The 11952-nt window shown below is 49.7% G+C and overlaps 1 protein-coding gene across 1 annotated transcript; it reads right to left on the bottom strand.

The window, feature by feature from the left end:
• Positions 1-7446: 7446 nt before the first annotated feature.
• Positions 7447-11474, bottom strand: LOC123111414 (protein NRT1/ PTR FAMILY 2.7). Its single transcript, XM_044532208.1, has 4 exons — positions 11122-11474; positions 10790-11007; positions 8459-9003; positions 7447-8370 (listed from the first exon to the last, which is right to left on the bottom strand). Exons 1-4 carry the CDS (start codon positions 11273-11275, stop codon positions 7533-7535), a joined length of 1755 nt encoding a protein of 584 aa, XP_044388143.1. The 5' UTR covers positions 11276-11474; the 3' UTR covers positions 7447-7532.
• Between the last annotated feature and the right edge of the window lie 478 nt (positions 11475-11952).

The following is an 11952-nucleotide window of genomic DNA, read 5'->3' as shown; positions in this document are numbered from 1 at the left end:
GGCGACTTCATCTTTCACAGGAGAGTTGATGGGATCCAAGTTTATTTCCAGTCGACCAGTCTCCTCTTCAAAGTTCTGGCAAAATTCTGCAAGCGCAACCACCGAGTCAAGACAACAATCGGATGGAAAAGATCACAGTTAAAATATCCGTTTGATACAAAAGATTACCTTCAAGCATGAGGAATAGCTTCTTGGCGAGTCCGCCCAGATAAGCCTCCAGATCGTTCTTCTTTCCCACCAACTCACTGGCCTTGTCACTCAGAGCAATCTTATCACTTATCAGTCGACTGACCTCCTTGTTGGCAGCATCAAGAGCAGCTTTCAGATTGGTGTTTTCTTCTTCAAGCTTGGTGACTGAAGCCAACTTCTCATCTGCGAGCTTGGTCTTCTCTAAAGCCGCTTTCTGCATCTCAGCCAAGTCAAGGTCCTTCTTCTTCAGGGCATCCCTCACCTTGTCTGCAAAGTTACAGTGAGATCAGACTCGGAAACGGACGAGAGGCAAAGGCAGTCATCGAGGGTCTCACCAAACATACCTTTTGCTTCCTCCTTCGCCTTCGTCAAGTTCTCCTGGGCCAGTTTCAGATCAAGCTCGAGCTGAATGTGTTTGTTCTCCAACTCAGTATAACGAGCCGCAAGGTCGCAGGATTTCTGCGAAGAACCAATCGACGGATGTCAAAGACAATTCACTTCCGAGTTACTAAGGAAAAATCATAGCGTTTCTAAGACTACGGCCGAATACAAACATTCTAGCATAGTCTCGGGGACTACACCCAGTGGGTGCACTCAGTGTGCCCCCACTAGTTCTATCAGTTAAGAGTCGACTAGTCGACCAAAAAAAATGGGAGTCGACCACAGTCTTGGGGACTACACCCAGTGGGTGCACTCAGCGTGCCCCCACCGGTTTATGAATCCATTCGACCTAGTCGAATAAAGGAAAAACTTAAGACATAAAGACTATGGTCGACTGCCAGCAGTCCACCATAGCCTTGGGGACTACACCCAGTGGGTGCGCTCAGCGTGCCCCCACTAACCCGGAATTTCAGTCGACACACCCAGTGGGTGTAGGACAATCACTAGGAATTTCAGAAATAAGAATTTTCAGATATCATATCCTAACAGAACAGGTGGTGACCGACTGACCTGAACATTACTCTGAAGAGCTGAACTGGCGTCATAGGCTACCTGGATGGCTTCTCGGATGGCCTTCACTTGCTCCATCATGACTCCCGCCTGGCGTATTGCTTCTTTCGCAGCACTGGCTTGGTCCTCCGGGACGTAGTGGGTCGAGAAAAGTGAAGGCTATGCAGCACTCGACGACGAGGGGCGAGCACTCGTCAACGGCACCGCAAAAGATACGGTAGGCCGAGTGATGTTCTCTCCCTCCGCGACCAGTGTCTCGGGTGCTGGCACGTCTTGAGTCACCTTGCCAGCAGACGTTTTCCTGTTCCTCCTCTGCCTCAGTGGTTCCTCATCGTCGTCGTCAGGAAGGTCAATAACAACGTTAGATGGAGCTGCAGAAAGAAATCAAAGTTAGAGACAACGAGCCAATCGACTGAAGATGGAACTATAAAGGTCATACCAGGTTTAGAAGTGGCAGCGTCTTCCATCTCATGATCTTCAGCCTTGGCCGAAGTATCAGAAGTAGCAGCGCTGCAATTCCAGAAGTCAGTCGGTTGATTCATGAGTCGACTAAGAATAAGTTCATGTGGAACAGGAAAACTCAAGTAGCACAATTACCCTGAGATAGTGGGGATCACCATCTTCATCTTCGGCAAGTCCTTCACCGGCTTCGACGGTGCCACCCGAGATTGCTTTGGAGCTTTCTCAGTCGGCACCGAAGAAGTTGTCCGAGGGCGCTTGATCGACTGTGAGACAGTCGCGACCCCCTTACCACGCTCTATTGCAGGATCATGGACAAGCTTCGAGCGTCTTTACGAGCGAGGAGGTGGAACTTCCTCCTCCTCCTCCTCCTCTTCCTCCTCACCAGAGTCATCACCCTCATCATCATCAGCAGCATCTGAATCCCACTCCTCTGGGCTTTCGCCCCCACTTCCTTCCTCCTCCTCAGTCGGCGTTTGTGCTCCATTGGGCATCGAGTATAACTCAGTGGTGGCCTGACAGACAACAAAACAAAACAAAGATCAATCGACCAATTTGCAACGAAGCAGAATGAATAAAGCAAGATTACAATTGAAGATAAGTGGGCATACTGTGTCTGGTGTGTAGGTATGGTCGAGTGGTGGGATCCTCCTAGCCCCTCAAGGGTTGTCCTTATTCCCTATGAGTGTGGTCATCCACCTCTCCAGCGTGGTGGCGTCGACTGCTTCTGGATGGACCCGAGTGGTATCTTCAGTTCCACAGTACAGCCACATCGGGTGGCCTCGGTACTGAAGCGGTTGGATGCGCCGTCTAAGGACGACCTCCAGAAGGTCCATACCCGTCACTCCGTCCCGAACGAGCTGGACTACGCGCTCCATCAACATTTTTACTTGAGCTTTCTCTTCAGGAAGAACCTTCAGAGAAGAGGGTTTGTTCACTCGGTCCATGGAGAACGGAGGGAGACCAGTCGACTGCCCCGGCGTCGACTCGTCTTGGCAGTAGAACCAGGTCGACTGCCACCCTCTGACCGACTCAGGAAGGGTCATGGCCGGAAAAGTACTCTTGCTCCTCATCTGAATCCCAAGACCCCCACACATCTGGATAACCTTAGTCCTATCATCATCTGGACTCGCCTTTTTCACCGTCTGTGAGCGACATGTGAATATGTGCTTAAAGAGACCCCAGTGTGGTCGACAACCCAGGAAGTTCTCGCACATGGACACGAAAGCAGCAAGATAGGCAATGGAATTGGGGGTGAAATGGTGGAGTTGCGCCCCAAAGAATTTCAGAAACCCTCGGAAGAAAACACTCGGCGGCAAAGAGAACCCACGGTCCACATGAGTAGCTAGGAGAACGGACTCACCCTCCTGCGGCTGCGGTTGCCACTCGGTCCCCGGGAGCCTTGCTGATCAGACCCTCGTTGGCCAGGTCATTGAGATTTGCCCCGGTGATGGTCGAGCGGATCCAATCCCCTTGGAACCAACCTTGCGGCAGGCGGGACCTTGACGAAGATCTGCCCCGACTGGACGCCCTTCCCTTCGCTTTCCCCATCGCCATCACCTTCTTCGCGCGCTCCAAGGCCGCCGTCTTATCCTTCACCATTGTCGCCGGCGAAGCACGCGAGGAGTGGATGGGAGGAGGCGAGAGCGAGCATAGCGGGCGGAGATGAAAAGGGCAACGGGGGGAATGAGGGAGCACTGTTCAAAAAACCCTCGCCCGGTGCCTTATATAAGGACGCTTCCGAGTGGCTGACAAGTAGGCCCGGGCGATCCTGTCACATCCCGAAACAGTCGCGCGCGTGTGATACGTGGCGAAAAAGACGGCGCGGAAATCGAGGCATCTACGCCTTATCCCATCCGAGCGCCGCGGTCCGCCCCGCTTCGCGCGCTTCCCAAAATTTGGATCCCACAAAAATCCGCTAACAGCAGATCAATCTGTCAGACGGTAGATTTCCTACGATCCGTCGCTCGGGAGTTTACTAGGTTCAAAAGTTCACTCGACAAAAGAAAGGAATGGATCAAGGCGACTGAAAGAAAAGTTGTTGCCATCATTAAAAAGAAAATTATTATTGGTCCAAGATGAGACATGTTCATAACACGAAAAACAGGTCAGAAAGATTGTCAACTCCTTCCTCACTCAAACCTCGATCCATTCGGGGGCTAATGATGAAGTCATGTACCTAGGGTAGGGTCACAGACCTGTCCTAAGTACCCTTCCCAAGGACATCCTCAGAAGAAGCTGCCTTCCAGTCGACTAAGAGAGACTTCACTCGACGGACTCAAAGGACTCGACCATGAAGACTCAATCGACCACCAAGAGATCAAGAGCCACTCTGCATCCAAACGGTCTGTAATTAAGTAGTCTTTATGGCATTGATGACACTTTATATAGGGCGTTTCCAGTAACGCCAAACCTTTATGTACTTTAAACCCTGCATAACTGAGGGCCGGAGGGGTCTGGTGGACACTATATAAGCCACCCCCCTCCTCAGTGTAAAGGGTTCGCACCCCCTGTAACCTACACACAGATAATCCAGTCGACCACCTCCGGGCTCCAAGACATAGGGCTGTTACTTCCTCCAAGAAGGGCCTGAACTCGTAAATCCCTTGTCTGTACAACTACTCCATAGCTAGGATCTTGCCTCTCCATACCTACCCCCCATTCTACTATCAGACTTAGAACCACGACATGGCCTTTTTCCTCGGGTTTGTCTTCGTGCCCTGCCCATTGTGGGTTCTTACCACGCTCCCGTAATCCTCGACGATGGGTCTTGTCCAATTGGTTGCCAAAGGTTTCAATTCGATGTGTCTTGGCTCTTTGTGGAGGGGTTCCCCACCATGTTGGCCCGGAAGATCTCGGACTGTCTCTCATCTCCTCATCGCTCTTTTGGCCCTACGGATGATTGGCACCATGTTTCCTACTGCCTGCGCAAATTCCTCAGAGGGTGGTCTAAGAATCATTTTGCTGAGGTTAGGCGTGACAAAGCTAGGCTGGGTGCCCAAATAGGCAATCTTGATATTCGTGCGGACAGTGTTGGTCTCTCGGAGGCCGAATGGCAGCTCCTTTATGGCCTAGAGAAGGCGCTTTTGGAAATTCACCGCCAGGAGGAAGTTTATTGGAAGCAAAGAGGCATGATTAACTGGACCCTTAAGGGTGATGCGCCCACGGCTTACTTCTTCGCCATTGCGAACGGTAGACGTCGTAGATGCCTGATTGATAGCCTTCTGATTGATGGTGTTAGGGTCTCTGACCCTTCGGTCATTCTTCGCCATGTGTTTCAATTCTTTTCTAACTTGCTAGCGGCTAAACCTGAGCTGGGTTTTTCGCTTGCTCCGGGCTTTTGGACTCCCCTTGAGCTGGTGTCGAGCGCAGATAATGGTCTCCTACTTATTCCCCCCTCTGATGAGGAAATTTTCGATACTATTCGAACCGCCAACTCTAATGCGGCTCCAGGCCCTGATGGCTTCTCCATTCCTTTCTTTCGGCATTTCTGGCCTCAATTAAAAGGCCTTATTACAGCTATCATTCAAGGTTTTTGGCTGGGCACTGTTGACATTTCAAGGCTCAATTACGCGGTTCTCACCCTTATCCCTAAAATCAAAGGTGCTGACTTGATTTCGCAATTTAGGCCCATTGCTTTAATCAACAATTTTGCTAAGATGCCAGCTAAGGGCATGGCTACTAGGCTGTCCCCGATAGCTCACCGGGTCATTAGCCCTTTCCAATCTGCTTTCATTAAAGGGAGATTCATCTTGGATGGGGTGCTGTGCTTAAATGAGATAATCCATGATCTGCGGATTAAGGGGACCAAGGCTGTGGTCCTTAAGCTCGACTTTGAGAAGGCATACGACTCGGTGAGTTGGAATTTTCTTCGGCAAGTCCTTCTGGCTAAGGGCTTTGAGGGTCCTGTGATGCACCGTTTGATGCAGCTTGTTTCTGGTGGGCACACTGCTGTGGTTGTGAATGGTCAAACTAGTAATTTTTTTGCTAATGGTAGGGGCCTCAGACAAGGGGATCCGGTCTCCCCTTTGCTTTTCAATTTTGTGGCTGATGCTTTATCTCGCATCCTCTCTCGGGTCGCGTTGACTGGGCATATTTCCCCTGTGAGCTCTCACCTTATTCCTCATGGCATTACTCATCTTCAGTATGCAGACGATACCATCATTATGATAGAGCTCAATGAGACCAGTCTCACCAATCTGAAATTCCTGCTGCTTTGCTTCGAAGCTCTCTCGGGTCTTAAAATTAACTTTTCCAAGAGCGAGGTCATTGTGACTGGGGTTTCGGACTTGGAGGCGCAACGGGTGTCTCACCTTCTGAATTGTTCCCTTGGGTCTTATCCTCTCAAATATTTAGGATTACCTATTTCCCCGTATAAGCTCTTGGCGAAAGATTTTGCCCCGGTGGTCGCCAAAGTTGGCAATAGAGTCCTTCCTTGGAGAGGTCGATATAACACGCAAGCGGGCAAGGTTGCCCTTACCAACTCATGCCTCTCTTCCCTCCCAATGTATCTGATGGGTTTCTATCTTCTATCTAACGGGACTCACTCTGGTTTCGACAAGCATAGGGGTGCTTTTTACTGGAACGCTGCGGATAATAAACGCAAATATAGATTGGTCAGATGGAACATCATTTGTCGTCCTAAGGACAAAGGGGGTCTCGGCATTATTAATACGAGAGTCATGAATAATTGCCTCTTGATTAAATGGTGGTGGAAGATAATGACTCTTGAGGAGCGCCCAATTTGGCTCTCGATTCTTAAAGCTAAATATTTCCCATCCTCGAGCCCTATGTTCGCCTCTGCTTCTGGTGGGTCTCAATTTTGGCGTCAACTGGTTAAAGTTCGGCCGATTTTTTGGTCCCTTGTCAAATTTGTTGTCAGGAAGGGTAAGTCCACTCGTTTTTGGTTCGACTGGTGGGTCGGGGACACCACGCTTGCGGCTGCCTTCCCGGGCTTGTTCTCTTATTGTGTTGATCCTGAGATCTCTATCTTTGAACTCTCGGTTCAGGGTTGGGTTTTAGATCTCCGGCGCTCTCTTTCCCCTGTAGAGTCCCCTGTAGAGTTGGAAGATTGGCAGCGCCTTACTGCTTGCTTCCCCCTGCTCTCGGAGGAAGAGGATTCCGTGGTTTGGCCCCTCTCCTCTTCGGGGCGCTTCTCTGTTAAATCGGCTTATTCTAAGCTTATCTCTCGTGGCCGCTTGGTGAAGTTTAAAGACATTTGGTCAGCCCGAATCCCCCCTAAGATTAAAATCTTTCTCTAGCAAGCTGTTCGCCGCAAGCTTCCGGCGGCTGATCAAATCAAGAAGAGAAACGGGTCGGGCACTGATAGGTGTGTGCTGTGTGGGGCACCTGAGGACACTGATCATATTTTCTTTCATTGCTCCTTAGCGAAATTCATGTGGTGCTGCATCAGACTTTGGCTTCATGTTAACTGGACTCCCTCCTCCTTTGAAGACCTGAGGCAATATACTAACTCCTTATCAGGGCAGTCCAAAAGGGTATTCTTAGTGGGCTGGGCTGCGATAGGGTGGTCGCTGTGGACTACTAGGAATAAGCTCGATTGAACACATTTTTCCGGCTAACCCTGTCAGCTGCTTATTTAAAGCCAATGTCGTTTTGCAGCAGTGGAGATTATTGACTAAGGAAGGGAATCTTCAGGCTTTCGACAACATGCTATCCAAAATGAAATCTACGGCGTCTTCCCTTCTTCGGCGCATTTCGAGGACGGCTTCCTGATCTCCCTGCCGGTGTTTCTGGTGTTTTGCTGGCCTGCGTGCCATATTAGGCTGGTGGCCTTGTATTGCTACTTATGTTCCTTGGCAGTTAAACTTGTTTGGGTATTGGTTCTGTTGGTGTAACTCTGACTGGTGGCTTTATTTATAAAGTCGGGCTCTAGCCTTTCCTCTAAAAAGACTCAACCTACTAATCCGTATTTACATCACCATGGTTGTCGATTGGTTTTGATACTTATATCGGCTGGCACAAATGAGGAAATAGCCAAAGTTCACCGTCACTGCCACAGCCACTGTCCAGTACACGTTGTCCAGCCTCGCCTGGTTTACGTTCCCCGGCAGCCATGCCGTGACCCGCCTCACCACGTCGACGAAGACTGTGCTGAGGTAGAACCCCATGGCGATGAGCAGCGGCGCCATGGCCGTCGCCAAGCTCCGCAACGTCTTGGGGAACTCCAGATAGTAGAAGGCCATGTTTCCGGGGAAGTGGAGGGCCTCCCCGATCCCCACGACACCAAGAGGAAGCAGGAGCCACAATACGGACATGGGGGTAACCCAGCCGGCCGCCGCATCGGCGCCGCCGTGCGCGTGCACGACACTCAACCTTCGGCGCTCCACCAGAGCCGCGACCACCATGCCCGCAATGTTCACGACGTGGCCGAGCCCCACGCGCTGCAGCGGGGACGGCGGCATGCCGGTGATCCTGCGCCAGAGCGGGAAGACGGCACGGTCAAGGACCGGGGTGACAGCGATGAAGGCCACGAGCGAGCAGACAGTGATGGACCCTGCTGGGATCTTGAAGCGCGGTCCGAGGGAGCGGTCCATGGCGAGAGCCTGCAGGATGATCATGCCGATCACCACCCCGATGGACACGCTGAGCATTATACCAGATGACCACAGCGGTAAGACGCCGAGCAGAGACTTGAGATCCTCCACTTGCTGCACCCTGCACAGCCGCCAGCCGCTTGTACGACGACCACCCGACGCATCATCCATCGGGTTGTCGGTGGTGGTGATCATGGCGGCACGATTAAGAAAGCTGCAAACAAGATGGCATGAACGCGGGTGTCAGCCCGTACCAGCGCTCATCCTTCTTCCAGAAATCGGAATACGGGAATGGCACCGACCTTAATCGTTTACTTGGAGCGCCCTCGCCGACCGAGTCCACGACGGCATTGTCTCCCACGTAGTACCGCACAGGACCTAGCGCGCCGACACGGACGCGAGCCTTGCGCACGGCGGCCACGACGACGCGGGCCAGCTCGGAGTATGGGCTGCCCTTTGCCGCGGGCATCCGGTAGTACCGCGCGCCGAGGAGAAAGAGGACCAGACTGAACGCCGTCGCGGCGAGGCAGACGCCGAAGCCCAGGGCCCAGGATACGCCGTCCTGGATGTAGACGATGGCCGTATCGCCGATCAGGAAGGAAGCGTAGAGGAACACAAAGTACCAGTTGAAGAAGGTGTCCTGGTCGCGCGCGCCGCCGAACTGGTCCGCGCCCATGGTGGCCACGTTGAAACGCGTCCCGCCGGTGCCGATGGCTAGAAGGGACACCGCGGCGTACAGCACGGCGAGCTGCTCGGGCGTTCCGCGCTGGCACGCGGCAGACGGCGCCGGGCAGCGCGGCGGCCGTAGGGACGGCAGGGCCGCTGAGAGAGTGAACAGCACGAAGGACTGGAAAATCACATTGGATGGACACGTAATTAATTAACACTGCTCTAAAAAACAAGCACTGAGGATGTTCTATTGCCATGCGAAATTCCAAATTCAAACACATTACTAGAGCTATGAAAAGAGCGAATTCAGCAATGAATATCCATGTTTAATTACTGCACGACGCTGTTCAATGCTGATTCTTTTGTACATGATAATGTGTTTGGGAATTTCACATGCTAATAGAAAATCACACTCTTAACATTCGTTTTTTTTCCTTTTTTGAGATTTTTTTGAAACTTCAAAATATCACTTTCACATGGTTTTCACCGGTTTCCATCAAAACTTGGTTTTCACCGAAACTTTATTTCCATGTGATATACACTATAAATGGCAATGCTCAAGAAGTGTTTTATGTAGAACAAAACTGATGTGCATATGATGGTTTGAAGTCTGATTTTGATACAACACCACTGTGAGCCACACGATGAAATCCGTACCAATTGTTTTTGACCGATCGTAATAAAGATGATGCAATCCAACGGTGCATGTGATCCATCATACTGTACTAGCTAGTGTTGGATTGAAATGGTCGTATTGGTAACAAATCATTGGTTGCTCCCCCGCAAAATAAATAAATAAAAATCATTGGTTGTTGCAAATGAAAGGGGCATACCCATGGACGTTGTTGCCAGAAACATAATTGGTATTGTTAGTTGTCAACGTCATCGTATCAATGTCAAGTGGTCATGTTTGTATAATTACGTGTGGTTGTTTTCTGGAGAGTGAGACATGACAACTATAAGTCTATAATGTCTATTGGTATTGATTTCAAGCTTTAATTATGTGTGTTGCACATCAAACAATACTCTATATCTATACTTCTAAAAACAGGAGTGGTGATTTCACGCAACTAACCCTATCCATATTGACATTTGCGTAAATTATGAAAACCTACTCGCTCAACCAAATTTTGCTCATTTAAGAGAAATGAAAGTTGAGCTTTGGAACTGTGCATTCAAACCATGAGAAATGAAAGTTAAGCAGTAATATTAAGTTTTATTGCTCATCAGAATACTTATGTAACCCGTTTTACAAGTAAACCACTTTGCGTTCTGCCGCCAACATGATGGTCCTTTCCTTAAGGCGTAGTTTCGAGCTCTCAATTTTTTGAAACCCGCTACGAGCTACTTTGTGTCTGCACATGTTAGCTTGTACAAAACCCCATAAACATGACCTCTAGTGCGAGTGGTCAGACCTGATAGACATGTGGATGGACTTTTTTCCCCTCCCAAATCATTTTTGGCCTCATTGATGACATAAATAAGTTTATAGTCTAAATCTGATCATTTTTTGAGTTTTTAGCTTAAATTGTGCAAATACTTTGAGTTAATGGACTAATGAAATATTTCACTCTTTTATCACTCGACTAAAGAGTTCTTTCATGCTTCCGAGGCTACTTTTTAGGCATGTTACAATAGAAATAAGCTATCCAAGTTAGTCGTTTGATCACAATGAGATAAATCACCTCGACAAAATGATATCAAACCTAATCTATATAGATAGTTTGCTACGTACTACCTATGTCCCATAATGTAAGACGATTTTCAGTTTATATTAAATTGCAAAAACATTTTATATTATGAGATGGGAGGAGTATTTGCTAAAGGATTATAGTGGATCAGCTCCGAGTGCAGGCTTCCGTTCGCATTTTCCGATCAGCTCCGGCCTATGCACTACATCAAATCCCAAAATGTATACTGCACAAGCTTTGAACAGAGGAAGCATGTCACGTGCACGCACGCACCAGAACATTGATGGCTGCGCCGGCGAGGATGACCGGGAAGCAGCCCAAGTAGGAGTCGGAGAGGATGGCTCCGGCGACGGGGACGAGGTTGAGCGAGCCGCGGACGATGTTGGCGATCTGCGCCGCGTCGATGCTCTCCACGTTGTACTCCTTGATGAGGTAAATCTGCAGGTTGCTGGTGGTGCCGTTGATGGCCAGCCCCAGCCCCAGCATGCTCCCTGCATGCATGCTCACACAAAACACACGCATGTATACATGTTTTTTCCCCTCGGGACAGAGTTAATTGTGTGGGGAAGAGAGGAGGAAGTGAGAGAGAGAGAGAGATGACGAACCAGCTATGAAGGGAAGGGTGATCCACCCTCCTTGCTTCGTCTCTCTTTTTGCTTGCCCTTCTTCTTCTAGGTCTGATAGTTTGGGCTGAGATCTCGGTGAGCTCTCCATCTCTGCCTCTGCCATTGCTCCAAGCTTGGTGTCCTTGAAGTACATGGATTGTGCTACGCGTATATAGCTGTATATATGTACCAAATGGACGTAGGGTCTCTTGCTGGGTTGGATAGCTTTTTTTTAGAGAAAAAGACACGCGCCCAACTTTATAAGTGAAGCCACCAGGCAGTGTTTCAGACAACCAGACCAACTAACACAACGTTGCCCCAGAGGTGGGCTAACCCAAAGTTTTTAGATAGAGTGATACATGGCACCCAGGCCAACACACGGCACGCAGGCCGGAGAGAAGAACGACGACATGGCCAACAACTAGTCGAAGGGGACGCAAAAGTAGCTACGCAACATGCTCCTGTCTGGATAAGGAAGACGTCGAGGCCCGCATTTTAGATATCAGAAGATCAAGAACATCCCGGTCCTCCGGCTTAGTCAATGATCTCCACTGCTGCAAGAACATACAAGATTTAAATAGGCAGTCAGCAGGCTTAGCAGGGAAAATATGTTCGATAGTAAACTTATTTCTAATAGTCCACAGGGACCAACAAATCGCTCCAAGTCCAACCCAGAAGACCCTCTTAGTAACTCCTGCCAAAGAATTAGCAAGGGCCCGAAGCTCAGAAAAGGAAGAGGGATTCCAGGATACCTGGAGCCATGATCTAACACAACTCCATACCAGCTTAGCCAAAACACAGTGAAAGAAATATAGTGTCTTTCAGGGCACC

This window comes from Triticum aestivum, chromosome 5B (genome assembly GCF_018294505.1).
Source record: "Triticum aestivum cultivar Chinese Spring chromosome 5B, IWGSC CS RefSeq v2.1, whole genome shotgun sequence".
Classification (NCBI taxonomy): Eukaryota; Viridiplantae; Streptophyta; class Magnoliopsida; order Poales; family Poaceae; genus Triticum; species Triticum aestivum.
This window is presented reverse-complemented; position numbering and strand designations above follow the sequence as displayed.

Coding starts and splice junctions, on each gene's coding strand:
- LOC123111414 (XM_044532208.1), bottom strand. CDS start 11,275: ATGTACTTCAAGGACACCAAGCTTGGAGCAATGGCAGAGGCAGAGATG. Junction 11,008..11,121: donor CACCCTTCCCTTCATAGCTG/GTTCGTCATCTC, acceptor GCATGCATGCAG/GGAGCATGCTGGGGCTGGGG. Junction 9,004..10,789: donor GCGCAGCCATCAATGTTCTG/GTGCGTGCGTGC, acceptor GTGATTTTCCAG/TCCTTCGTGCTGTTCACTCT.